At 45.9% G+C, this 27542-nt stretch overlaps 8 protein-coding genes across 8 annotated transcripts; 3 read left to right on the top strand and 5 right to left on the bottom strand.

Moving 5' to 3' along the window:
* Window positions 1–1014: 1014 nt before the first annotated feature.
* JR316_0012932 (uncharacterized protein) lies at window positions 1015–2830 on the bottom strand (the record flags this gene model as incomplete). The annotated part of the gene is made up of 2 exons (XM_047898550.1): window positions 1015–2343; window positions 2417–2830. 2 exons carry the CDS (start codon window positions 2828–2830, stop codon window positions 1015–1017), a joined length of 1743 nt encoding a protein of 580 aa, XP_047742098.1.
* A 337-nt stretch (window positions 2831–3167) lies between these two features.
* JR316_0012931 (Serine/threonine-protein phosphatase 2A activator 2) lies at window positions 3168–4693 on the bottom strand (the record flags this gene model as incomplete). Its single annotated transcript, XM_047898549.1, has 8 exons — window positions 3168–3518; window positions 3574–3627; window positions 3688–3788; window positions 3847–3971; window positions 4023–4094; window positions 4153–4295; window positions 4359–4487; window positions 4538–4693. 8 exons carry the CDS (start codon window positions 4691–4693, stop codon window positions 3168–3170), a joined length of 1131 nt encoding a protein of 376 aa, XP_047742097.1.
* A 220-nt stretch (window positions 4694–4913) lies between these two features.
* Window positions 4914–8685, top strand: JR316_0012930 (uncharacterized protein; the record flags this gene model as incomplete). The annotated part of the gene is made up of 8 exons (XM_047898548.1): window positions 4914–5033; window positions 5134–5223; window positions 5276–5803; window positions 5877–6214; window positions 6294–6479; window positions 6820–7037; window positions 7102–7184; window positions 7255–8685. The coding sequence occupies 8 exons, from the start codon at window positions 4914–4916 to the stop codon at window positions 8683–8685; spliced, it is 2994 nt and encodes a 997-aa protein (XP_047742096.1).
* A 422-nt stretch (window positions 8686–9107) lies between these two features.
* JR316_0012929 (Ubiquitin carboxyl-terminal hydrolase MINDY-1) lies at window positions 9108–10518 on the bottom strand (the record flags this gene model as incomplete). The annotated part of the gene is made up of 5 exons (XM_047898547.1): window positions 9108–9294; window positions 9348–9804; window positions 9855–10175; window positions 10229–10387; window positions 10515–10518. 5 exons carry the CDS (start codon window positions 10516–10518, stop codon window positions 9108–9110), a joined length of 1128 nt encoding a protein of 375 aa, XP_047742095.1.
* Window positions 10519–10896: 378 nt separating this feature from the next.
* On the top strand, window positions 10897–12953 carry JR316_0012928 (uncharacterized protein; the record flags this gene model as incomplete). Its single annotated transcript, XM_047898546.1, has 4 exons — window positions 10897–11113; window positions 11168–11773; window positions 11838–12189; window positions 12740–12953. The coding sequence occupies 4 exons, from the start codon at window positions 10897–10899 to the stop codon at window positions 12951–12953; spliced, it is 1389 nt and encodes a 462-aa protein (XP_047742094.1).
* Window positions 12954–13136: 183 nt separating this feature from the next.
* On the top strand, window positions 13137–19001 carry JR316_0012927 (Brefeldin A resistance protein; the record flags this gene model as incomplete). Its single annotated transcript, XM_047898545.1, has 23 exons — window positions 13137–13517; window positions 13568–13814; window positions 13871–14252; window positions 14305–14352; window positions 14414–14918; window positions 14971–15071; window positions 15119–15214; window positions 15274–15495; window positions 15554–15749; window positions 15803–16018; window positions 16067–16465; window positions 16522–16742; window positions 16801–16915; window positions 16965–17084; window positions 17207–17227; window positions 17284–17417; window positions 17468–17819; window positions 17871–17894; window positions 17948–17989; window positions 18040–18338; window positions 18408–18505; window positions 18559–18815; window positions 18885–19001. 23 exons carry the CDS (start codon window positions 13137–13139, stop codon window positions 18999–19001), a joined length of 4593 nt encoding a protein of 1530 aa, XP_047742093.1.
* A 257-nt stretch (window positions 19002–19258) lies between these two features.
* JR316_0012926 (NADH dehydrogenase (ubiquinone) 78K chain precursor, 5-prime end) lies at window positions 19259–22137 on the bottom strand (the record flags this gene model as incomplete). The annotated part of the gene is made up of 9 exons (XM_047898544.1): window positions 19259–19355; window positions 19433–19980; window positions 20046–21273; window positions 21417–21479; window positions 21532–21579; window positions 21640–21663; window positions 21729–21746; window positions 21801–21849; window positions 21906–22137. The coding sequence occupies 9 exons, from the start codon at window positions 22135–22137 to the stop codon at window positions 19259–19261; spliced, it is 2307 nt and encodes a 768-aa protein (XP_047742092.1).
* Window positions 22138–24676: 2539 nt separating this feature from the next.
* JR316_0012925 (Cytochrome P450 monooxygenase 124) lies at window positions 24677–26972 on the bottom strand (the record flags this gene model as incomplete). The annotated part of the gene is made up of 17 exons (XM_047898543.1): window positions 24677–24716; window positions 24772–24918; window positions 24973–24997; window positions 25056–25142; window positions 25195–25327; window positions 25385–25418; window positions 25478–25515; window positions 25575–25685; window positions 25732–25738; window positions 25796–25956; window positions 26010–26191; window positions 26241–26268; window positions 26320–26436; window positions 26497–26637; window positions 26693–26752; window positions 26814–26848; window positions 26906–26972. 17 exons carry the CDS (start codon window positions 26970–26972, stop codon window positions 24677–24679), a joined length of 1413 nt encoding a protein of 470 aa, XP_047742091.1.
* Between the last annotated feature and the right edge of the window lie 570 nt (window positions 26973–27542).

The following is a 27542-nucleotide window of genomic DNA, read 5'->3' as shown; positions in this document are numbered from 1 at the left end:
AAATGTACGGAGCTGCTTTGAAAAACTAGATATTGATGTGCACTATTGGCCACAGTGAGGCATAATTCATTAAAAGACCCCTTTGCACGGATTACGGCCTAACCTATTGAATAAAATTCAGCAAAAGATAAAAGAAGAAAGTCAGAACTTCATTAACTGTAAAGCGTAGGATGTATATTTCAGTGCGCTTCTCTTCGTAGGTGCGTTAGGCTTCAAGTTTGAGAGGTCACAGTTGACTTCTAGGGACACGGATTGGGATGCATCGGAAAGAAATCGAATGGGGTCGAATTGAACCGCTAAAAAAACAATCACTTGGGCCAAAACTGCAGGGAAAGCCAATGTGAACACAACGAAAACTCGATAGTTGAACTTCTGAAGATGTCTGAGATGAGGGAAAGAATAAAGGCACAAAATTTAAGGCAGTTAAAGACGATGGCTTCAAGTGTTGTATACACAAGGCTACCAGAGTTGAAAAATATATGTTTGAGCTTCAGGTTGATGGAAGTTTCGTCGGTAATTCAGTTACAAAATATTACCTGGCGAAAGTGTCAAATGGTTCCTTCCGTATCAACTTGATTCCAGGAATTTGATGAAGGTAGATCGAGGTCGATTTACTGAAGATATCCAGAGCTCCGGCGGCCTTGAAAACCAAAATGTATACGCATATTCCTGAGTGCAAAGAATGTACGCGAATTATACGCGACAGAAAGTTAGGGGGGAAATTTCGAACGCGTCGCAGACGCGTCCTGTCACTGCCACAGATGTCCCTATCATGTGATTATTCCCATTATCATTTTGCACCACTGCAGTACATAACAGGACAGTAGCGCATCAACATGGACGTTAAAATCAAGGTGCCTATATATGCCGCCAGCTTGTACTGACCACCACTAGTCCCTTGTAGCACAGCGGAGAACCCCACTCTTATGCCCCAACTCCAGAGCTGTTTCTGGCCACCCCAAGTGTTCGCTTCAACCTCCGAGATTTCAAAGCATAAGAGTTCCTCGTAAATCATTACCACGGAACCATATTAACTGCATCTCGTCTCACACTTTGGTACATCCGAATTATATCATACACTTGCGACCATTTCGCCTCGTCCACCGTGCGGAACGACGCCAAGGACACCAAATTGGGGAAGAAGTGGTCGATATGCCTCGCAAAATGCAAAGCATCGGTGAGCTCCCATGCATCGTCACTCGGGTTCACCACAGTCAGCGTATGCAGATTGTGCCTTAGTCCAGGGTCGTTGGCAAAAGGACCTGCATCGAACCTTCTCCCCGTTGTTTGAAGCGAAATGGTGAGGTACTTCAATTTTGGGGTATACTTCGCAAGCATAGCCAGTGCCGCCACTGTCGGTCTTGGTCTACCAGGCATACCGTACGGAAGAATGAAGACCGTCAGCTCTGGCCATGCCCTCGCACATCTGCAAATTTCTTCATCCGATATTTCCATCACATAGCCTAGGAAGCGCAGGTACTTCAGTCCTCTCAGGGACAGCAGAGGCGTAAGAGCGCTTGTAGACAACTCCTCCGTCGGTACGTCGTTTTCTTCTGTCAAAGGTAAAGCTGGAAATAACTGAAATTCGAAATGTGTAAGCGTGTTCTTCCATTTTTCTGCGACCATCTCTATGAAATCCTGTTTCTCTCCAGCCGAAGGACTATGGGCAGGGGCCAATGGGGCGTAGGTATACGATATGAGTACTTCCAAGTTCTGGCTGGCGATGCGGCGAACAAACATGATTGAGAAATGGAGAGGGCCGCTGATCGTCAGTGTTCTTAGCCCTCTCAACCAGAATCCAGTATCGCCCATAGCCATTAGAGTCTGGAGTTCCGGAAGCAAAAGTATAGAGTTCTTGAAATCAATCGCGAGAAACGACAAATTCTGAAGTGCGCATATTCCTTCCAGAATCTCCATATTGATCGCCTGCCCCATTCCCTCTAGCTCCAAATGCCTCACGGAGTCGAAGTTCAAAACCATCCGTACTGTATCTCTGGACAAGCCTATGCCGTTCAACACAATCTTCTGCAACCGTGCGCCAATCTCGCTGAGTGAGTCCAGCACCGTGCCGCATAGTTTATCTTCTACTTCTGTCAGGGTATCCAACGTGAGCTCGCGTAGGGAATCGCAGAAGAAGAGGCAAATGCCCGAGACCAGGAAGTCGGCTTGAAGGATGTGCAGATTGGGGAAGAGTGGTTCTGGGTGTAGTTGCGCGAGGCGGAAGTACGTATGTAGAGCGATATCCAGCTCTGGTGGATCTCTGTTGTACGTAAAGCGCCGCACGCGTTGTGCGTACCAATTAAAGCGTGCCCATTCTTGCTCCGTCACTTTTCCTCGTAACACCTTTTTACGAAAAATTGGATTTCAGCTCTTAAATATCATCGCAAAAGTATTACGAACAAGTTGAAGCGCTTACCCAAGTTCCATCGGTCATTTTAAATGCCGGCAACAGCTTAAGGAGTGGAAACAAACTGTCCAACGACCTCCACAGCTGATCGAGTGCGGGGACCATGAATGATTTGCACATTACAGCAAGAGAGCATAGCTTGCGCCTATTTTGTTTACGATTATGGATATCCTGATCGTCTTCAGGGAGAAATTGATTGAAACTGGTGATGTCGAAGGTTTTAGGGGTCATATATTGGTCGACAGAGAGGTAGGAGAAAATCTCGTCGATGATGTCTCGATTCCCGTGAAATGGCAGGTTCAATGCAGTCGGTGACGCAGCCATCGTCGGCGAGCCATCCTCGCCTGGAGAGCGTATAGACATCCATGAATCTATAGAGTCAACAGAAGTCGAGTTCGAGTGATGTTGTGAGTGTGGATCCATGCTTTGCAAGATATCTATGTCAGATATAGTTGTCAGAAACAGGTTTCCGATTTAAAGACAATTTCGGCAACATTGGTTTTGGAGATGAATGTAAAAGAAGCAGAAAGAGACCCATGACTACAACCCATCAATGCTTTGGCAATTAATTCAAAGTCAGGTACACACACACCAGCGAAGCTTAGGCTCAACCTTTGATGTGCATATACGAGCCTTAATACGCGGCAAAAGTGAAGTCTGAAACGTGTCGCGCATCTATCTCGAAGATATTACTTATCCCAAATACTCCAATTGTTACATTTATATGAAGATCGGGTACTATTATCTTTACATTAATAATTTAATCAAAAGGAACTGGACGAATCCCAGGACCCGACAACTTGAAACCACCCTGCTCTTTCTCCTTTTCGGCCTGAACAGAAGCAAACACGGACGGGACAGGAATGCCGCAACAGTCACCCCACCCGACCTCCCTTTGACCAGCTCCTCCAAGATCCCCTGGTGCATGGGCATGAGCGTGGCCGCGATGAGCATCATCTTCCGGAGACAATGAGGGTGAATGGGGTGTCTCAGGACCATCGTAGGTGAGTATGGACCCGAAGAGGAAGTGTTGCATTACGGGAAGTTTGCCTAACACTTCCGCAAGGTACATTTTGATCATGCCAGAGTTAACTTTGTCCCATGTTTTCACCTGCGGAATTCTTAATCAGAAAGACGTAGATAAACGACAAGGCAGAGATATTTACCGCCGAGATATCGTCGAGCATGGGCGAGTGCCACCGTAGAGAGGCAGTCTTGATCTGTAATAAAAGGTTATTTATTTAAACACAAATGTAGAATTGAAGAGAGATAGGACGCACTGAATTGATAAACGCAATACAAGCAAAATACATATAATATTGAGAGTACTCCTCCACGATCTCGGCGTCGTGAATTGCTTTCGGCCTGATATACTTGTGCCCTGCAATAATCTAGTGGTAAACAACGGTTTCACTCAAAAAAAGAAAATGCCTGCGTACCTCTTAGTTGAGCTGACCCAAACAGGAACGGCAGAAAATGATAGTCGTCCAGACCCCATACACCATGTGAGCCGGCTGGTTCTAGCCAGTACGTTGACTGCAGTACGCGCATTACTTGGATATACCTGCAGGTCGTTAATCGCAGTATTTACCAAGAAATAAATTGACAGACGTACCTCCAGAAAATCTTTAGCACAATTGCTTTATGGTCACTTTCCTGTAATACCCCGAGGCGGTCCAAACATATGCTATCGGTGAAAAGAAATCAGTATGTCTACGAAGCTCCTAACTGCGAAATATATTCACATCCAACACAAAAAGTTCAGTTCCATGCCACTTCCATAATCGATACGTGTTCGATTCCCCCATGCCTCGTTGAAATACACTGATATTTCTGGAATGCTTTCTTGTGGCAAATTGGGGAGTGATGTGTGAAATGATTCTGAGTTCTACCGCCGACCGCATCGTCAGGTATGGTTATTTTCAAGCTTAAGTATATCAAACGTGCGTACCTCAGCGATCTTATCGTAAAATGTCCTAAAAGCAGGATTCCCAAACCTCGATGCCTTATTATCCACTGGAGGTGTTTCCTTCGCCAACTTTTCCACTTGATCAAACAAGCCTAGAACTGCTGAAGCGCCCTGCTCATTGATATAGACCTTTATTTTCAAAAGTATTCGGTGGTGCTCACGTTCGACATCGGGCATTCATCAGTTAGCCTAGTTCCGACTACGGCTTCATTCAGTGTCTCGATGTACGAGACAATATCCTGGTGCGTTTTGGATGACTGAAAGTATTCCAATTGAGGCTTGGTGAGAATGGCTTTACGAGGATTCTTAAAGGACATGATTGGTTTTAGATGTTAGACAATGAGCAGATTATAGTTGACGTTCAAGTTCAAGGAGTATTATGGGGTTGTATGACCAACGTGATTTGCTAGAATGTAAAACTGACCCTAACCCTAGAATTTTCTTTGGTGGAAAACGCTTTCACTTCACCTTCTTTCTTCTACTTCACCATCGTTTCCCTTTTCCTCTCATAGTTGGGATATCGGACTTCCCTTCAAAATGCCCACACCTTCTGCGACCCTTCGAGAGTCATTAGAAAAACACAATGCGACGTTTGAATCCCTTCTTAAACTCATTCCGGCGCAGTATTACATCGTAAACGATGAAACGGAAGAACTGGTGAGCCTCATTGTACCTTTCTTTCTTCGTTTAAACTGCATTTTCTAAAAGTGTGATCCTACCATTGAATTGTGTCTGATCCGATTTCCTTTTGTTACAGGCAGCCTCAAAATACCAGAAACACAGCAAAAAGCAAAAGGCACCAAAACAAGCCATAAAAGAGGCTTCTAAGAAAGCTAAACGAGAGAAGGTGCGCTTTCTTTTTATGTGGTAAATAATTACATATGACTGAGTCTTGTTAGCTTGACCCAGCAAACCACAAGTCAATAGTCGACTTGCAGAATGAAAACTACCTCAAACAACGTGAGGCAGCCAAGGGCAAGCGGAAAGCCTCGAACGCCGATTCTGACTCTGACGAGGATGGTGATGGGGATATGTCTATGAACGTCGACGTAGAAATGGACGATCTTTCGGGCGACAACAATGGTAGTGGCTCTGAATCCGACGCTCCAGATGGCGAGGGCGAAGAAGACGTTGAAATCAAGTCAATGCCACCAGCAGAGAGCATTGAAGTTCTCCGCGAAAAACTGCATGCTAAAATGGCTTTACTTCGTCGCGGGGGAGGCGCTAAAGCTCGCGCGCCTCTATGGGGGGAGCCAAGCGACAAGGAAACGTTGCTGGATGAAAGAAGGAGGCAGCGCTCTGCCATGCGTGAGAAGAGGAGGAAAGAAACGAAAGAGAAGATACGAAGAGAAGAGGAGCTGAAAAATAAGGGGAAAAAGAAGGACAAGGATAAGACTGACACAAGGGATAAAGGGAATATTACGAAGGTACGGAATCGAAATCAAATGATAGGAAATTTTCAGCTTCGGACACGATACTAACAAGTAATATTCTTTCCAGACTCAACTTCTCGTGCCAGATATTCCTCAAAATCGAAATCTTGAGGGACCTCAGGCATCTATGACAACTGTTGCTTACTCGTCTCTTACTGGCTCGTCAAAGAAAGGACAGCAGTTCAAGACAACGGCCGATCCTCAACAAGCACTGCAGCAGCTAGCCGCCCGTAAAGAGAAGATCGCAGCTATGCCGGAAGAGAAGCGCAAGACCATCGAAGAGAAGGAGAAATGGGCGAAAGCTGAGGCGAGACTAGAAGGAGTCAAGGTGCATGACGATGAAGCCAGATTGAAGAAGGCTGCGAAGAGGAAGGAGAAAGAAAAACTCAAATCCAAGAAAACTTGGTTCGTCATGTTTTCATTTTCGCTTTATCTCGCAAAAGGTTTCTGTGACGGTTGTTGACACTTGGCTTTCATTTTACAGGGAAGAGAAGAAAGAACAGGTCGCCAATGCTATGGCTGCCAAACAGAAAAAACGCAATGACAACATCGCGATGCGCAACGAGCGGAAGAAAGAAAAGCAGAAAGGCGGCTCTTCCAAAAAAGCGAGACCCGGTTTCGAGGGTAAGTCGTTCGGGAAGGGAAAGGGCAAACCTGTAAAGAAAAGCAAGTAATACCCATACTTTATAATGACATTCTCTTTCGTTGCCCTCCAATTTTGCACGTCATATACAGTGATTTGGTGGCGATGATATACTATCGTTGTTATTTCTGTCATGCTTCAACAGTTGGGCTCCGTGTCGATACATTGGAATATCAACTACGACTTCGTGGATAACGAGGGTTTTGAATACTAACCAGCTTCTTTTATGCTTCAGTATTGTTTTGATAGGTGAGAATTTGCTCAAATGTGCTGACACCAGATCTCATAAATAATTTACAGATGACACTTGCCAAATGTCATTCACAGCTATTTTGATGCTAATGGTATATAAACCCATGACACCCAGCGCATACCCTCTTCTGGCTTTCCCCTCAACAACAACTGAAGCGATGCATGTTACTACTACCGACGATTGGGTTCTTGAATCCGTTCCCCCGTCTGAGCACGTCAATATCCCTATACCGTCGAACCAGGCTGAGGGAGACCCTAGTCCAGAACTTGAGCTTGTTGGCGACATGCCTTCATCTCCTCAATATTCCTCGACATTAGGTTATGACTCTGAATGTACGCACTTGTCTTTTGATTTTTGCCTATTTCTCTAAACACGACGTCTATTTCTTTTGTTCAGCGGATGCCCATGTGGTGCTTGATTCATTGGTCCCCATCTTGAACAAAATTCAGAGTTCCTTGAACATTGAAGAAAACGAATACGTGTGTCGCTAGCGCTCATTTTGCCCTCTGCCCAAGAAGTAAAAGCTAACAGTGGCCATTCGGATAATAGCACATAGTTAATGAAGTAGAGAAGTCGGAATGGAGGAGCCTCCAAGAGCACGCTCGCGGCGTCGTTGAGATGACGATTTCGGACACCGCTCATCCAAAGGTTTCAGCCTCCCTCTTCTTCCGCCTAGGACAACTGCAAGGCGCAAAAACACCTCTCTTCCCGGCGTTGCAGAAGTTGCATATCGTCAATACTACCACGTCGCCCATTCCACACCTCGATCTCTTTTTCACTCCGTCCTTGAGAGCACTTAGTGTTAAGGGTATTGCCAACTCCTCCAAGATGACCGTAGCGTCCTTCCTCAAGAAACTGGGAACGCACGCTCAGATGCACAGTTTAATACTGGATTCGATCAGCATGTCGCCCGAGATCTTTGTCGCCATTAGCCGGTGCCTCCATCTGACATCGCTCGAGCTGACTAATCTGACGGGGACGTTGGATTATACTTCTCTAGGCATCGTAGGATTGCTCCCACACCTGGAGACCTTCAGGATCGACACCAAGGGTGTCACCCAAATACATCCTCTGGTAACGGCGTTTCCTGCAACGCCTAAATATCTGCATATCCAGAGTTTCTCATTCGTAGGGAATTTTTCTACTCTCGAAGGCATAATTAGCGATCTCCTTGACGCGCCAGCGTTACGCAAGATTCACTTAGAAGTGGTTAAATATGACCCTGTTGCAACGAAAGGAGGAAAAGGGTCAACGGCTGGAGTCCCCGTACCGTCTCCGGTGAAGGACTTGATTGATCGTATTGCAGGCAGCCCAACCCGACAAGAATACATGACAGATTTCACATTTAAGGTCAACCAAAATTCCAATCTTACCTCGTTTCCCAGCGAAACTATCGATTCGCTCGCTCGCCTGCATCAACTCGCCAACCTGGAAATTTTGGGCACCAGCATCGCCGATCTCGACAAAGCTCTTTCTTCGATGGGCGACCAGCTATCGATTTCAGTCTGGCCAAAGCTTCAAACCCTGCGATTCCATGTCCCGGAGACGACGATCAACGGCAAGACCGCGCATGGTATCAGTCTGGGGTCGCTCCAGCGCATTGCGCGGGCGTGTCCTGATTTGCGTGTTTTTCAGGGTGTCATTATCCTCCCAACTGCGCCGCTGCCGTCATGGTCAGTAACTGCAGATACATTGGAATCTGGCTCCCCTGTGATGAGGCACGGGCTGAAAACTCTTATGCTGGGTAGTGCTGGATCTTCGCAGATGCAGTTGAACTCGATGACCACCAGCACTTTAAATGTGGCCCATTATGTCGCAAGATATTTATATGCTATGTTTCCCTATATTGATCTTGAGGAGGACAAGAGGCAGATCGGAAAGCTGCACGCGAGTTTCTGGGTGCAGGTGTTTGACTGTATGAAATTGTGCAGAGACGCCCGTGAGATTGATCAGCGGCGCGAAAAGTTGGCCATGCCCTGAGGTTGGACTTCGAAAAATTTAATTTTTGTGTTTATCGATTGCAACGTTTTCTCCTTGATTCATGACCGCAGTGAAAATTTACAGCATTCCACATGTTTGTGATATTTTCTATATCAAGAGTATCAACTAGCATTCTTTCGACCTATTGTTCCTATTGGATCCCACATTCAAGTCGGGAAGTGTCCCGTTGAACATCGCTTACTATATCGCAATGGTTTTTTATAAGCGATATTCCCTAACCTTTATATCGAGGTGCGCGTGAGTATGTTGAATACAGCATGATAGTCTGGCATTATCAGGGTAAAGAATGTTTTGAGCAGGTATATGGTATATTCTGTCTATCCTACGTCTCCCTTTCCTGATTTCGACACATACATACATTGATACAACCACCCTTATATCGCAAAATGTCCGTTAGTTCATTACATGATTATACAGTCTTTCTTTTTTTTCTCCTTCTTTTCTTGCCTCTCTCTTTCTGCGGCTGCCTGCTGCTCTGCTTGCTGCTGCCGCTGCAGGTCACGCTGCTGCTTCTGCCACATTCGCAATGTGCGTTCCCTTTGAGCCACCTCTTGTTCCTCTGCCTGAAGCTGCCTCGCCAATGCCAGACTATACGACTCACAATAAGCATCAATTTCCTCCAGAGACAAAAATGCACTCACTCCACGGGATCAATAATACCGTTGTCCTGATTCTGCATCGCCTCGAATGCGCGCAGAGCCTCTTCCGCAGTCTGCCCTGCAAAGTCTCCGCCAGCGGGACTGGACTTGACAAAGTCGGAGTCGACAAATGTCGACCACCCGCCATCAACGTCTTCTAATCGTTCCCAGACGACAGATGGCTCATTCAAGAAAACCTGGTCTGTGACAAGAGTATATAATGCAGCATCCTCATCGTGGTGTGCGTGGTTCAGGTACGAGGCCGATGATGAGGACCCGGCGATGGGCGGCAAGTTGCTGCTATTTGCGGCCAAGGGGGAGTGTTTGTAGAGCACAGATAGATGCGAATTGCGGAAGAGCGCACATGGCTGGTTGGGAGGTAGGAACTTCGCAAGGTAAAACAACCCGTGGTAGGTCAGCTGAGACTGCGTCGAGTCGAGGAAGCGGCGGACGACGGTGGCTAGACAAACGGTTCAGAAAAGCCAAGCCGAGGAGAACCAAGCGGCTTACCGTCTTGGACTTTCTGCAGCTCCTCTGCAGTCCACTCTCGATGCGGACTTGCGGTGTCGCCTGGACTCGTCGATAGCACTGTAGAATCGTCCACTACGAATCGCCCGTTTGTCAGGTGGTCAGCTTCTGCGATGAGTGTGACGGCCGTGTCGTAGTCTTGGATCCGCTTGAGCACCGGTGCCTCGGTGCTGTCCGGGTCGACAAGCCAGCCGTGCAGCAAGGGGATGTTGACCTGCTCAAATAGCTTCAGCTCGCCGCCTGCTGAGCCCGATGGATGGAAGGAATCTGCGGCTGTGAAGACAGGATTCAAATCCATTCCTCCTACAAATCTAGTGTCATTTTGTATTATTTGTCAAATTATGGTAACAACATACTTTGCGTGTATGGCATAATAGATAGAGCAGCGGATATGTCTACATCTGGAGACGATGTAAGGAGGTATTCAGCAACGAGCTGCGAGAGAAACTCGTAGGACACGTTCTGTCGTGTCCGTGGTAGGACCTCAATGTCTCCGCGCAAGATAAGGATATTACCTGCTCATTTTAGTATTTATTATCAAGTATAACTACCTGGAGAACTCACAAATGGCAATGAAGGAACACGGGCTGGAAACAATTACGTTCAGGGGGCCCTTAAGCTTCGCCAACTAAAATTACACACCCATTAAAGTTTTGTGTGATTATCCTATAGTTGTTCCCATTGAACCTAATATCCTTGAGATGCCAGACCTCTGCCAATGAGGATTGAAGCGTAGGCGGTTCATAGGACATTAAATAGATGTGGTTTGGAAGAGAAGGTTGCAGTCCAACTTACATTTTATGAATCGGTACCGTCGCGCAGCGACGCAGTTGCTGGTCGTTCCAGTCACGTGGTACGATATTATCTCTTCCCCTCCCACCGTTTTCCTTTCGAGTTCATCGTTTCTTCCTTTAAATTGCAAAAGGCTGTCTTTACATCTCCTTTACAGTTTTCAGACTCAAATCTGAGACACCCAATTACTCCATCTACCGAAAGAGTGATCATAAGCGCATAGTTATTATCAATGGAACAACCAAGCATTCCCGACGACCTACCTGCTCCTATCACTACTCGTAATCGCTTGCCGAGGTCAAGAACAACATCGAGAGCACCTAGTGATGCATCGATCTCGAGGCCTGGGTCCAGAAGTTCCATGAGGTCCGCTAGATCGATACAAGGAGAAACACAGACACAATTGGAACCTGCATCAGCACCAGCACCAGCTTTCACTTCTGCGCAAGGTAATATTTTTGTCTGAGAATAGGAAAGAAATATTTCTTACAGGAAATCTGCAGCATCTGGATATTCAGAGTATCCATATGCATATTACTCGCCGATAGATGTTGAAATGGCAAACTATCGTTCTGGTCCATCTCAAGGCAGTGGTAGTGGCAGCTCGTATAGGTCCAGATATTACGACCCCATCGAACGAAGTCAACTCCCTGTTTTTCGAGACAGTTCATACTCTGCGAACACTACTTCATCGTTAGATCAAAGACTACCATTTACTGAGTTTATGCAGTATGAAGAAAGTGGAATTGCTGGGAGTAGCATGACCAGAAAGAGGAAACGAGACGATGACGATACCTTCCACCCGTTCATGGACGCAGAAGAACCTCAATCTTCTAGCTGGCAGACATCCGAGCCATTACATCCCCTGCGACTAGGGTTTGAACAGACAAGTGGTTCAGGTTCAGGTTATGGTGGTAGTTCTGGGTCTGGAATGTCGATGGCTGCATTTACGACACGAGGCGCAGGTGCAGGAAGTTCACAACCACGTCCAATGGGGTCATCTCCATCTTCAGAACATATTTGGAAAAGAGAAACTGAAGAGGTTGCCGGGTTTTTACTGGGAACAGATGCGGATAACAGTTCTCAATTTGGTTCCTTTCTTTCATCAGGTATGCTCGCATGGATTTTGGCTTGCAATTTCCTTTGGCGGCTTAGATTATCTTTGATCTCTAGGTCCTTCATCGCAAGGAAATCCTCCAGACAAAATCGACAGAAAGGGCAAAGGAAAGGCGAAAGCCAGAACACAAACCCCCGATCCTTCCTCCATCATCGACATATCCGACTCTCCCCCCTTAGTCAAAGAAAAAAAAGTGGAAGCACCGTCATCGAATACAACGGCAGCCAAAGGAAAAAACGAAGTCGTGGACCCACTTTCATCGTACACATGTCCAATCTGTTTCTCGCCACCTGTAAATGCGACACTGACGCCGTGTGGGCACATATGCTGCGGCTCATGCCTGTTTGCTGCAGTGAAGACAACGATGGCACGGGCCACAACAACATACCCTGGAGTGCCTGAGGCAAGGTTAGTGTTTTGTTTTGAATTTATCGAATATTGAATGCTACGTGTCTTTGGATCATAGATGTCCTGTATGTCGTGCGCTTATTCCTAGATGGGATGGGAAGGGGGGTGGCGTAATTGGGTTGAGGCCAAGGGTCATATTTCGCCTCTGAAATTCAAACAAATTGCCTAGGATGGGGTATTCGAAGTCAGTCGCCATCTGACATCAGCTTACCTTCCCTTGTTCCTGCTCTCCTTTCTCCCCGATAACGCTCCCTAATATAAGCTTCAAAATTCTTAACGGACAGGATTAGTTCCTTCTATCCCTTTCAAGATCTCATTAGTGTACTCCCTATGAATCTAATTTTACATTCAATAATATTCCATGCATTACGCGGGATCACCTGATCGCGAAGGGCAAAAGTTGCACTTTTCATCCTTTCTTCATCAGTTTTGTATCAACGTTTTACTTCTCATTCCTGCTACTCACTCACTCACAGCAACTTCTTGAATGCAAACAGTTTATCTTTTTTTCTGCGACTCCATTGTTTCTGATGTCATTTACAAATATCAGGGGGATCAAGATGGCGAAGACTTGGATTACACTGCCAGAGACGCTTACATCCCGACAATTATCTAGACGCACCCGCTTCCCGAGACTCTGCAACGCGCTTTACGACTTCCGAGAATGTGTCATAAGAGTTATGTCCACATTGGCGTCTCGGAGTCTTATGATTTATGTCGTCCTACCAAAGATGGATCTGCAAACCACAAATGTGGAGCCTTGAGGATTAGTCAATGTCTGACGTTGATCTGTTGCGCAGATCGAGCCGAAGCTTTCAGCAGTCCGCTGCAGGACCATTGGAATAAGCCTGGCTTTGTAAGTTGTGGCCGGGCTATATATCATTGGTGACCAGACCGCATTCACCTTTGAATCCCACTTCAGGTAGTAGCATCATCTTCTTTTGCACATGGCTACCAATTCGAACTCCAACATTACTTCCACCAGCTCACCGGAGATCAAACAAGAGTCGATATCCTTTACCAAACCTCTTATCCATCCTACACCGAGTCCAGCAGGAGAGAAGCATGAACGAGATTTCCAGTCCCTATCATTCCAGGCGCCACCTGCAGTCGAGAACAAGTCACGACCTGGTGTGCTGAGAAACCCACATTCTCATGTATCTTTTGATTACTTCGACCCTCAAGGAGTTCTCCAGCTTTCTCGGACGTTGAGCCAAACAAGCTCTTTCCGAGCTGCCTCTCGTACCTCTGATGTCTCTCCGGATGGACGGGTAGGAGAAAGAGAGAAGGCAGGAGCGTCAGAAGAAGGTAGATTCGACTTCGAAAAGGTTTTAGCTGAATACATGAAAAAGTGCACTTTTACTCGCTACATATCCAGCATACTTCTTACCAGATACCTTCATTACCCAGGCAAGACGAATCTGACATCAAATCACGGACACTTGGCGTATCGTTTGATAATCTTCGTGTTGTTGGAATGGGATCTTCTGCGAGCATACAGCCAACGCTAGGAGGCCTTCTCAATCCTGTCAATATCGTAAAGGGCATACTATCTGCTCGTCACCCAGCTTTACGTGACATAATCGCAGGATTTCACGGTGTCGTGCGCCCAGGTGAAATGCTCCGTGAGTATAATTAGCTCTTCCTCAGCTTACATCGTTTTTATGGAGTCCTTTTGCAGTTGTTCTTGGTCGACCAGGTTCAGGATGCAGTACATTCCTGAAGGTCCTCGCCAATCAGCGAAAGGAATATCATTCCGTCGAGGGCGAAATGCACTACGACTCACTTACGCCTCAGCAAGTAGCGAAGACATATCGAGGCGACGTCCAATATTGCCCCGAGGATGATTTGCATTTTGCGACCCTCACTGTCGCGCAGACCATTCATTTCGCCGCCAGTACGCGCGCCCCTCAGTCGCGTATTGCTAATCAAACCAGGACCAATTACATTCATGAATTTATGGATGTGTTGTCAACCCTGTTTGGGCTCAAGCATGTGCAGAACACGCAAGTGGGCGATGCCTCCATTCGTGGTATCAGTGGGGGCGAGAAAAAGCGTGTTTCGTAGGCCATTGCATGTCTCTTGTACCGTTTTTCGTGTCTGAATATCATTTAGAATAAGCGAGACTCTTGCCACGCGAAGCCTTATCACTTCTTGGGACAAGTATGTAACAGCTCCGCGGATCTGCTTTCATCCTAGCCTGACCACTCGTCCCCCTTTGTAGCTCGACTCGTGGCCTTGATTCCAGTACTGCTCTTGAATTCGCTCGGGCCCTACGAATAGCAACTGACCTTAGCAAGGATTCCACTATCGTTTCTATATACCAAGCAGGGGAATCTCTCTTCGAGATTTTTGACAAAGTTTGTTTAATTTATGAAGGAAAAATGGTGTACTATGGCCCAGCAAACTTGGCCCGACAGTACTTTATCAACATGGGCTACGTTCCAGCTGATAGACAGACAACGCCGGATTTTCTTGTCTCGGTGACCGACCCCCTTGGAAGAACCGCTGTTACCAAAGATAATGACACCAGGCCTTCCGAGTACAAAGGTCGGCCTGTGCCCCAGACAGCTGCAGACTTTGAAGAATGTTACAGGAATTCTGACATTTGGAATATCAATCGGAAGGATATCGAAGACTACAAGCGAGATAATGTTAGCAAGCAGGAGAAGGTCGACGCATTCAAAGAAAGTGCCAAGGCCGAACATGCGCAGCATACTCGACATAAAGTAGGATATTTCTTTGGCCTCTGGATGTTTTAGGTTAACCGAGTTCTCTCAGAGTCCTTACACTATCTCAATCCCGATGCAAGCCAGGATTGTCATGGTCCGCCGCATGCAAATCATGAAGGGAAATTACACAGCACAGGCGTTGTCTACTACGTGAGTTTTCCTCTGTTAATTATTTTTATTGACTCAAGACAAAATAGGTCTTTTGTACTACAAGCAGTAATCGTCGGTACGACTTTCGTCAAAATTCCAGATGCTACGTCGGCCTACTTTTCACGAGGCGGTGTTCTTTTTTTGTGAGACTTCTGTGTACCTCTCTTTTACAGGCGAGAGAACTTATGACTAAAACAAACAGCGCCGTCTTTATCCCCGCCTTGTTTAGTATGTCGGAGATTCCTGCACTTTTTGCTCAGCGGCCTATCATCCTTCGACATAAAAAGGCGGCGATGTATCACCCTATGGTGGAAGCGCTGGCTATGACCCTAGTGGACGTCCCTTTCACCCTGATTACTATAATCATATACACAGTTATCATCTATTTTGTCGTCAAACTTCAGCAAACCGCCTCCCAATTTTTGTGAGTTGGCTGATTACCGCTGTTGTTTTCTGGTTCGCTGATTGGTTGAAAAAATCAGCATATTCTTTGTATTCGTTATGGTTGTGGCTCTCGCAATGAAGGCATTCTTTCGAGGATTGGCATCGGCTTTCCCCAAGGAGGCACCTGCACAAGCTGTAGCAGGCGTTCTTCTCTTAGCGTTGTCTCTCTATACCGGCTATCAGATACCACGCCCCAGCATGATAGGGGCTCTACGTTGGATTTCGTACATCAATGTGAGTTTAAGTGTATGTACTTAATCCGAACCATCTAACGGAACACATTTAAGCCCATATTCTACGCGTTTGAAGGGATCATTGTGAATGAGTTCCACACTCTCGATGGAATTTGTTCCACCCTCGTCCCTTCTGGACCGGGTTACGAAGGAATTTCTTTGAACAACCAAGTATGTACGGTGGTTGGCTCTCAACCTGGTGAAGAAAGGGTTGACGGTGCACGCTATTTGGACCTATCATTTGGGTATTCCTATAGACACCTTTGGAGAGTATGTAACTGTTCTTCCTTGCCGTGATGAACGCTAATAGTCTTTCAGAATTTTGGCATCGTTATCGCATTTGGCATCTTCTTCCTGCTCTGGTATCTCTTCTTTTCCGAATTTAACACGGGCCATGGAGGGGATAGCTCTGTTCTATTGTTTAAAGGTGGCTCCAATGCCCAGGTTCTGAAAGAAGCTCAAGCAGAAGTAGCTGGCGACGAAGAAAAGGGTCAGGCTGGTTCTACACCAGTTGGATCAGAAACATCTTCGGAAGACGCTGAAAAATCCAAGGTTGCGATGCACGATCAGCCAAAAATGATCAACACATTCTCGTGGCAACATATCAATTACAGCGTTGTAGTTTCAGGAGAAAGTCGCCAATTGTTGGATGACGTATCAGGGTATGTGGCCCCCGGAAAACTGACCGCGCTGATGGGAGAATCTGGGGCTGGCAAGGTGAATTTTAATGGGGTTTTATGTTTCAGTGCTGCCGCTCATGTTGTCATTTCAAGACTACGCTACTTAATGTTCTCGCTGAACGTGAAGACGCTGGTATCGTAACTGGCGAACGGCTTTTCAACGGACAGAGGCTTCCTAGCGACTTTCAAGCTCAAACCGGATATTGCCAACAAACTGACACACATGTGCCCACGACTACTGTCAGAGAGGCCCTAAGGTTCTCTGCTCGGCTACGCCAACCATTTTCGGTCCCAACGTCTGAAAAGGATGCCTAGTATGTGATTTGACTTATCATTTAAAATTCTCCTGTTAATCTGAATTATATTTGCTAGTGCGGAAAAATGTTTACATATGTGCGGCCTGGAGGCGTTTGCCGATGCTATGGTAGGCACGCTTGGTGTCGAACAGAAAAAACGAACAACTATTGGCGTAGAATTGGCTGCTAAGGTGTGCTATTTCAGTAGCGCGCGTAACACACCGCTTACTTTTTACCTAGCCTCAACTTCTGCTTTTCCTTGACGAGCCCACATCTGGATTGGATTCTCAAAGTGCATGGGCCATTATGTCGTTCCTTCGATCCTTGGCCGATAACGGACAAGCCATATTGTGCACGTTAGTAAATCATTTATCATATATTATCATATAGTCAGGGTTACTGATGAATTATATCTATAGAATTCATCAGGCCAGTTCTTTTTTCTCTTACGTCATATTTAAATTTATCATTCAATCGTTCAGCCGTCAGCCGAACTCTTCTCTGTATGTTTTTTAGATTTTTAAAACTTCACGATTATCCTGAATGTCATTGAATCTAGGTTTTCGATCGTCTGCTCCTTCTTCGAAAAGGAGGTCAGACTGTCTATTTTGGCGATGTCGGGAAAAATTCACAAAACATCATCAATTATTTTGAGAAAGGAGGTGCAAGAAAATGTGGTCCAGGAGAGAACCCGTCAGCATATCTTTAACTCTAGCTTGTTTTCACTACTGAGTTGATTGTAGAGCGGAGTATATGCTAGACGTGATAGGAGCAGGAGCGACTGCCGTCAGCGATAGAGACTGGCATGATGTCTGGTTGCATTCTGCTGAATCAGAAGTGGCAAAGAAAGATATTGAAAACATACACGAAGAAGGACGCAAACATCCACCAGTCGACGAAACACTAAAAACACAATTTGCTTCGCCCTGGTTTTATCAAACTCGGATGCTCCTTTTGAGACAGCATTTGGCATATTGGCGCGACCCGACGTATCTTATGTCGAAACTTAGCCTGAATATCATTGGAGGGCTTTTCATAGGCTTCACGTTTTTCAAAGCGAAAGACTCCATACAAGGGAGTCAGAACAAACTCTTCGTATGTTTCATTTTCTTGGTGACATCGTAACCTGTTTAATATATTGTATAGGCAATTTTTATGGGAACAATTCTTGTAGGTATTGGAATCGGCTTTACATCCATATATTTAGTAACCGTTATTGTTAGAGCGCTCCTCTAGGACAACAACTCCATGTGCCTCATATCAAGGTATACAATATGCCATTTCTAGGAGAATGTTTGCTTATGCTTTGTGGAAGATGCGAAATATCTATGAAATCCGAGAGCGCGCAAGCAGGATGTATCACTGGTCGGCTTTAACAACCTCTCAAATAGCTTTGGAACTCCCATGGAATATTTTGGGCGCAACCTTGTTTTTCTTTTGCTGGTACTGGACTGTCGGCTTTGAAAGTTCCAGGGGCGGCTTCACGTATCTGATGTACGGAGTTTGTTTCCCCATTTACTATACCACTGCGGCTTTGGCCATTGCGTCTATGAGCCCAACTGCCGAAATAGCTGGGCTCATGTACTCGTTCATGTTTGCTTTCATCTTCACATTGTAAGCCCCTAAATTCCTTATAATGTGACTAATCCAGTTTGCCTAATTTTTTTCTTTTGCCTTAAATAGCGACGGAGTCGTACAGCCATTTGGTCAATTGGGATGGTGGAAATGGATGTACCATGTCTCTCCATATACATATTTGATTGAGGCGATTTTAGGACAAGGTACCATTTTTTGCCTTTTACCTCCTCACTACTGGGGCTGACACATCTTCCAGCGGTTGGAGGCCAACTGATAAATTGCTCTGAGAAGGAGTTTCTCACCCTCCAGCCCCCTTCGGGCCAGACCTGCGGCCAGTTCATGGCCCAGTACTTATCGAACCGAGGTGGATACCTCACCAACTCGGATGCTTCCTCTGGGTGCCAATTTTGCCCAAGTAGAACGACGGACGAGTGGATGGGTCCAACATTCAACATTTATTACCGCCACCATTGGCGAGACTTCGGTATTTTCTGTGCTTACATTATATTCAATGTGAGCCCTCCGTGAGGTTATTTGACGGTGCAGCCTGATTGCTCATCATGTCCTTTTCATCACGATTAGCTGTTCCTTGTTTACCTGTTAACCTATTTGGTGCGGATACGAACACATAGACATCTGGCAGCTGTCTCGAAATATGTCAAAAAGGCGGCAGACAAGACCAAGAAGACAAAGGATTAATACACCGAAAATTACCTTCCAAAATGCTACGATTTATATAGCTTATGGTCAGCATCAATTGTATCTAATCAATGTATATACATATATATCATTAGTCGCGTTATTTGATTTGTTGTTGAACGCTTTTCTTACGCCTGAAGTTTATAAACGATTCTCTTCTGAATCCCTTTAGTATCAAGTAAATAATCGTAACGAGGAATGAAAATGGAAAATGCAGCTTTTGACGGAATGGATGAATTTCTCTAAATACAAATAGTTCACGCGAAAGCAGATTGAGAGGCTTTGCCTACTTCACTGAAGCCGTAATTTTCACCCTTTACAAATGCACGAGTACATTGTGCCATCGTCACAGACCTACAAGAAAGAAAAAATGTATCAGCAAATGCTATCACACCAGTAGAAAAGGCTATGCCGCAGAAAAATATACTCACGCTCTTGATATAGGATCCGTCTGGTAGAAGTTGGAAATGGGTTTGCGTAGAGGAGCACCAGTGGCCTTGGCACCGTTTGTCTGCGCAACAAGAGTCTTCAGACCAGCAAGAGCGATGTCAACTGACGTCGGTTCTGTGACATCATACCGCACGAGGGACGGTGAGATCTCCCACATGCGGTCCCGCACTTCCAGCACATCATCGTAGGGAAGAGGAGAGCCAATAACTTCGGAAAGAGCGCGGACGATCTTCCAGTCCTCTCTTGATGCACCGGGCGACGATACGGCAGCCCGTCCCATCTGAGCGCGTCCTTCGGTGTTGACCCATGTCGTGCCTTTCTCAGTGTATGCTGATCCAGGCAGGCAGACGTCGGCGAGCTGAGCACCAAGGTCACCGTGGTGTCCTTGGTACACTACGAAGGCATCCTGAGGAATTGACTTGGGGTCGACTTCGTCGGCGTTGAGGAGGTAAACAAATTTGGGTTTCGTTTTTGAAGCCTTAGCTGAAGGAACAAAGCCAATTTCGTAGGCAGCAGGACGAGAAGCCACCTATGCGAAAGTAACACAAAGTCAGCACGTAACTATATACAAATGGTCGAAACGATGCCACGTACCCGCTGGAGAACGCTGAAGCCATTCCATTGGGGCGTAACCAATTTGTCCTTGTTCTTCTCAACGAACTTAGCCAGGTCGTTGTACATTGCCTTGCCATCCGGATGCTCAGCCAGGGCACTTCCAACGATGATGAGAGGGCGCTTAGCATCCTTGAATTTCTGGGCGAACGGTCCTTTGCCAGCAACGAAATCGCTCAACGCCTTCGCGTCCTCCCCGAGGAACTCGTAGCCATAAGCGGTGTCTGCCCGCTCGCCGATCAAACCAACTTCGAGGCTAGTGTGCAGCCAGCTCTTCCGGATACGAGAGTTGAGAACGGCGGCCTCATGTCGTGGGTTGGTGCCAACAAGCAGAATAGCATCAGCCTGCTCGACGCCAGGAATTGTCGAGTTGAAAAGGTAATTTGATCTGATGTCAACACCGTGGGCGGGGGTGGCGGTGCCTCCGGGTTGGTCGAGAGCGAGGTTGTCCGAGCCAAGGCGGTTAATGAGATCCTTGAGAACAACCATAGTCTCAGTGTCGGCCAAATGTCCAGCAATCGCCTGGATTTCATCCCCCTTGGCACCAGACGCGGCAAGACCGTTGGCAATGGCGGAAAGGGCATCTTCCCATGAAGTAGCGACGAATCTATCGCCCTGTTTAATCAAAGGCGTGGTCAACCGCTGGAATTTTAATCCATCATAAGCGTAACGCGTTTTGTCACTGATCCACTCCTCGTTAACATCGTCATTGGTCTTGGGCTGGATACGCATGACCTGAACACCCCGCGAATCGATTCGAATATTTGAACCAACAGCATCCATAACGTCCACTGACTCCGTGTTCTTCAACTCCCATGGGCGAGCATGGTAAGCATACGGCTTGCTTGTAAGCGCACCGACGGGGCACAGGTCGACAATGTTACCCGACAATTCAGAGTCCATTGTCTTCTCCACATATGTGCCAATCTGCATGTCATTCCCACGACCCGTCGTTCCAAGCTCCTCCACTCCGGCGACCTCATTGGCAAAGCGTACGCATCGTGTACATTGAATGCAACGGTTCATTGAGGTTTTGACGAGCGGACCCAGGTCTTTGTTTTCTACTGCGCGTTTGCCAGTAATTTCGTGGAACCGAGTACGATCTGAACCATAACGCATAGACTGGTCTTGCAGATCGCATTCACCACCCTGATCGCAAATGGGGCAGTCTAGAGGATGGTTGGCAAGTAGGAATTCCATGACACCCTCTCTGGAGGGAAAGGAAACGATGAGTACATATGACGGCTAAATGGTTAAAAGGGTGTTGGATGATGCCATATCTGCGCAGATACAGTCGAATTTGGGACGTATATGTATGTATGAAAGAACGAAGCTTAAAAGTGGAAACCTTACCTAGCTTCATGAACCAAAGGTGTGTTGGTGAAAACTTTTGATCCAGGCATGGCAGGCATAGCACTGTCAAAAACGTGAGTTAAAACATCACAATAGATTTGGCAGCAACACGCACCATGAAGCTACTGGTTTGGGGGACCTCTCTACTTCAACAAGACACATACTATTTCGAGCAGAGTTAGAAATGACCGGTTCGGCGCTTACTCAAGAAAACTCTACTCACCGACAATTACCAGCAATAGCTAATCTTCAGGCAATGAAAGAATGGAAATGAGCTCACGGTATTCCCTGGAACATAGTCCAGGAGCATACCTATCATGGTAACAAAATCTAAAGTTCGGTTGGTACATAGGTTTCAGAAATGAACGAAAAAGACCAGCGTACCTAGGTATCGTCGCGCCAGCAGCCTCACAGGCTTGAATCAACGCAGAGCCTTGGTGAACGCCCATTAGAAATGGATGTATCTCGACGTTACAAAATTGGGCGCACCTTGTGGAACCGTAACCTCCTTCCCGTCTACCGTCAAAGTAATATCGGCCGCGCGGATTGGCGTCGAAGAAATAGCCCTACGACCTAGTTTACAGATTCCCCGTTCAGATTCTGCATGCCCAATACGCTCCAAAAGACACGAACTGCTATGTGGGGCGTGTGCTGAGACGGTGACCTTTCCGAGTAATCCCGTCGACGAAGGCCGCGACACGCTGGAAACGATGCGCAACATGGCAGCACCGCTCTATATTGTAGTCTGATAAAATTAGGATGCTCTTCGTTGAGGGCGGCGAGCCCGCAGAGTGGAAAGGGTATGGAATAAAAAGAAAAGGTGAGCTGCTCGTCGTTCGCCTCGTCGACCAACCACGTCGTCCCAATTTCCCACATTTCCCACAGTTTCAATCGGAGCTTCAAATGAACATCACCCCTTTTGGTCTTATCAGCGGTCTGGTCATGTCGGCAATCATAGGCAATCATCCAGTCCTCTGCCTGCCTCATCCAATGTCATTCCTACATAGCCTTGTTAATCCAATTCATACAATTTAGTTTCCCTATGTGTACATGTCTCTCTGTAAGAATTATTGTTCTATAATCCGTTCATGTTGTTGGTAGCATATTAATTGAAGATGTTGATCCAAGATAGCCAGGAAATTATGCAGCATATAGTTCATCTCGCCATAGACAGCCGTGGATGAGGAGATGTGACCCAGCTAGGAGTGAGCAAATCAGACACCTTCGTGCGGAGTCGGTGAATACGACGTTTCATAGACTGAGAAAAATATAAGCAATCTCTTTGATAGAATCATTGACGGATACAGCGCACCTTGATTTGTCTACGGAATGGAATAACATAAGGATCTGGAGTGTCAAAGCGTACTGTCATAGACTGGTAGATTGGGGAGGCTGGTATAGATTGTAGCAGTATCGGAGGGGGTAGTTCCGTGGTTACTCTGGACGTTGAAGTGGAGGAAAAAGTCCCCTTTCTCCTCAGTTTAGAGGGAAGGTGGGGTACGGAGCTAAAGCGAGTCTATTATGTTATCAGCAACTTGCAAAAACGATGAGCTTAGAAGCTGCATACCGGAACTCGATGCCCAGGAACTGGAGGCGGTACAGGTATCCAATCAGTTTGAGGTGGATAGTAACTCCTTGGAATCGGGAGATTTTCTTCGGATAAATACTGCCCATTCAGTCATATATAAGTATATATCGCAACGAGAAATTATACTGAAACTCAAGCTGACCTCGTTTGCATAGATGTAGCTGGCATGACCACTATAAGGATGGGACATTTCCGCCATTTGAGCGTTGGTGATGTAGCGTCGTTTGGCAATAGAATTCAATGAAAGCCACACGTCTCAGCAATATTCAATACTGTAGCTTTGAAGACGCCTCAATCTGATAATCGGGAGAAGCAAACAATCTGTGCGCTGGGGAGCAATACAATGAAGTCAGATCAGGGGTGTTCTTGTCCAGTGTGCAAGGAACAGGAGGAGAGAGGCACCTCATGGGAACTGTCCAGCTTCAAGTACTATCCCGAACCCTCTTCCCCCCATAATTATCCCACCCCATCTCAGAACTATCTGGAATCCGAATCTCTCGATTTGGACAACCTGCAGATGAAGTATCACAGTCTTGGGTCTGACACCGTGCTTGGCGGCTACCTAAATTCACCTGCACCTCCATCAATATCCTACGTAGGGAAATAATACAGATAATTGCAGGCCTTTTCAGTGATCTGCTACCAACCATCACATTCCAAACACAAAAATATGCATCTTTCTCCCATCATCGATATTTCTGGTCTTTCTTCTCGTCTGACGAGATGGCTCTTGATTGATTGATGCAAATATCGATGTCGTGAAGGACAAAAAAGCGTAGGAGAGTATCCGGGACCAGTCGTGAATCCAGTGCAGGTTTTTAGATGGCAGACAAGGGAAAGGACAAGTGACAAGGCAGACAAGCGATAACAGAAAGCCAAGCCTTGATTGGAATTTCGGTCGGAGTTGATATTCTGTTTAACCAATGTATATCTATTAATAGACGTATCATAGTTTCAGAGCATTTGTGATCCTTCTGACCATAACATCCTTCGTATGACGTTTTCCGGAGGGACAATAACCTGCCAATACAATAGAGAAGTAGAAAACCTTTCCAGCGCAGCTGATGTGCGCGGAGACAAACAGATTCCTTGCTCAATAATAAGGAAATAAGGAGACAAAGCTTAAGACCTCACTAGAACTAGGAAGCCGTTATATCGGTATCTTCATATAAAATCCCCAGTACGACAACTCCAGTACAAGAAGTTGGATGTGTACTGCACTGTTATCCAAAGATGGTGGGCCTTTTCTCGGTAGACACTGAAATACGAAGATAGATGCGTACTTCGCCAGTCTTTGCTCTCCTCCAAAGGTTACCCTAACATCCTCCGACATCAGCCTAGCTCAAGTGCATTAATTGGCCTCCTAAAATAATGATGGCATTTTTAAACTTGCACAGCCGCTGTACTAGGTTTGTCCCATTACTCATAGGAAAAACAGGTATATTAGGTGGCAATCCATCGACAAGCTTGCTGGTATTTGGATATCAAGACTAACATGGTTTGTACAGCAAAAATTCACCCGAAGCGGTAAGGGACCTGCCACTTGGGAAACTTTAATGTAGATAGGCGAAGCAAAATAAATATATAACAAAAACGCCAACCAAAAGGTCAATCCGACTATTGCCCTCTTTCCAATCTATATCGTAAGATACTCAATGGTCTGGGCAATACGTCATGTCCTTCGAGTAAAGACAAGAGGAATCTTGGTGGGCCTACAGGGTAAGGTTTAGTAAACACAACCCATACTATCCCAAGAAATGTCCTTACACGGTGGTTATATACCTATCGCAGGCCATAACTCTCGCTTTACGCTGCTCAAAGGTTTCGCCTGCAAATTTTGGCTCTTCCATCACGGTGATTTTGTACCGAGACACAAGCATGACGACTGTGGCGATTGCTTCTGTTTCAAAGAATCTAAGTCATAGCGAAATTAGCTCAATAAATTTCAGGAGTTTTGTAGTTACATACTTTCTCCCTAGACACGCTCGAGGGCCTGGTCAAATGTCATTAGTATCATGCGTACGGGGATATTCTATATTCTGTATATGTACCGGCACTAAAAGGCATAAAGGCATCGCGCGGCCAGTCCTTCAGGAAACGTTCTGGTTTGAAAGTGTGGGGGTCATCCCAGTATCGAGCTACAAAGTTTGATCGTAAGCAGATGATATATAGAGAAAACGCTATGCTTACGATTATAATGCAGTCCAGCTGTCAAGATGTTTATGTCTGTTCCAGCAGGAACAGGGACTGTTACCTTCTCTCCGTTGGCATTGGTGGTAACGAGAGTGGTGTCCTCAAATGGTGTCTTCGGTATATGAGTGATCTACAGAAAACTAGCTACAGAGATTGTGAACGAAATGGCAGAGGTGATTGGACATACGACAGGATGCATCCTCATGCTTTCGTTCAACAGACTACGGAAAACGTCAGCATCGCTCATTCGGGATTAAAAGAGAGACATAGTACTACATACGCCAAAGTATATCTCATCCGATTCATGTCGCTGTATGACTGTTCGCAAGCCAATTCTTGAGTCGGATTCTGACTTGAGTAGTGCAGTAAGTACGTACAGGTTCTTTTCCATCTGGCACGATAGACCGGATCTCTGCCAAAACTTTGTCTTGCGCCTCAGGATACAAAGCAAGAAGACCAAATGTAAACGCTAATGTATGTCCAGTGGTCTACATATTGAAATTAGCAACAAACCAGAGTGTGATACAAAGCTACCGCGTGCCTCATGACCAGCAACAAGAAAGAGGTAGATATTTCCTAGAATGCTTTAGTTAGTCACCTTCCAGTCTCAGCAAGGTAAGTTTTACCAATTAATTCATCGTCCGTCAGCATTGAAGATTCGAATACGCTTTTATTTTCTCTCAAAAGACCCGTGAAAAGATCATGGCGATTGGTGTTGTCTGACTTCTGACGCTCTTCAATCATTTCTACCATATATTCCTAGATTTAAACAACTTCAATCACTAATTCAAACCGTTCGATTTCAGACTTACGCGCAGCTCTTTGAACGCCAGTTTAGCGCGACGCAGTCGTTTTGTGAAATTCATCATCCAATCGGGACAGGCAATCTTAAGTGTTATATCTGCAGTTACGACGCGCATTGAGTCCTTAAACGACATGAGGTGTCCTTCTGGAAGTTCAGTGTCGTCTTTCCATGATATTTTCTTGCCAAAGCCTATCAATCATGTCAGCCAAAAGTCCTGGATAATACTTTAAGGTCTCACCAGCGCCGCTTATTACATATAAAGTCATCTACAAAAAGTACGTCAGCTTTTGAGTAATATATTCTAAGATTGGTTTTACTGCTAAGGCAATATCCACAAAATTGTCAACTTCGACGGTTTCGCGACCTTTCCAGTGATCATCGCAGAGGCCTCTTACGATGTCCAATGTTTCATCCCAAACAAGACTATAATTGCGCTAAAAAGCCATCGAAAATGAGTCCAATCAACTCCGAGAGTTTATGAAAGTTGAAATTACTTCAGAAAACGCAGGAGCAGCTATTTTCCTATACTTCTTCCATTGTTCCCCTTCAGATGCCACAATGTTGTCTCCGTAGAATGAGAGTACCCCGTAATGGTGAACAGGCTTCGGAAATTTAGCTCGATTGTTTGTGACTTCCTGTAGTCAACCTGTTAGAGAATGTAGAAAATGGTTGTTTATTGGTGTCACTGACTTTTATAAGTGCAGCATCCGCGAGGTAAATAGTCGTTTGGGGGTTTGGCAAAGCATGCACCTATAAATTGGGTGATGTTGAATAGCTTCAAATAAATGCGAGACTGGTTCGAAATGCTTACGGTGACATATACATCACACCCAGCAGCAGCGAATTCTACGAGGGTAGTAGTAGGAGAATGGATTGAGATGACAGCCACATACTGAGACTCACTTTCATGTTTGTCTTCGTATCCATGATTACTTCCAGCAGTAAAGTATTTAATCTTTGGTAGAAACATTCCTATCAAAGGAGATAGAATAAGGCGGGGACCTGGATGATCTCTGAAAGCGCACACGTAGTTTCAGAATTCGGGACATAAGTGAAGTGTCGAAAGACATACTGAATCGCGCGCACAGCGTCGCGAAAGGCTAAAAATTTTCGCGTAGCATAGATCACAACTAATGATACGACCACCAGTGTTGAGGTGCCGTACATGTCAAAGCGATCGTTGAAATGAATGACAAGCTTGGAGGAGAACAATCAACAATCCAGATTTGCAGACAGTGAAAGGATAGAATGTGGTAGTCAGATGCAAAAGCAGTACACTTCCATTCGTTGACGGGAATAAATCCCCTTTGCCCCTGAATTTGTTTCGCCTTTCATGGTTGAACTGAATATAAGCCTTCGGCGCCTTTAAAGGCGAATAGTCTTCATGACTCATGAGGATTTACGCAACGGGGGGCGCGCCACTCTCGAAGGACTAAGCGTGGACGTGCCAAATGTGGATGGATGTGTCATTGATACGTTGGAAGATGGAGAGTACGCTTGTCGTTCCATTGACATTGATGTAGAGCAAGGTACGGGTATC

Source organism: Psilocybe cubensis, chromosome 13 (genome assembly GCF_017499595.1).
Source record: "Psilocybe cubensis strain MGC-MH-2018 chromosome 13, whole genome shotgun sequence".
In the NCBI taxonomy this organism is placed as follows: domain Eukaryota; kingdom Fungi; phylum Basidiomycota; class Agaricomycetes; order Agaricales; family Agrocybaceae; genus Psilocybe; species Psilocybe cubensis.
Note: the sequence above shows the minus strand (reverse complement) of the source record. Positions and strands in the feature narration are given on the sequence as shown.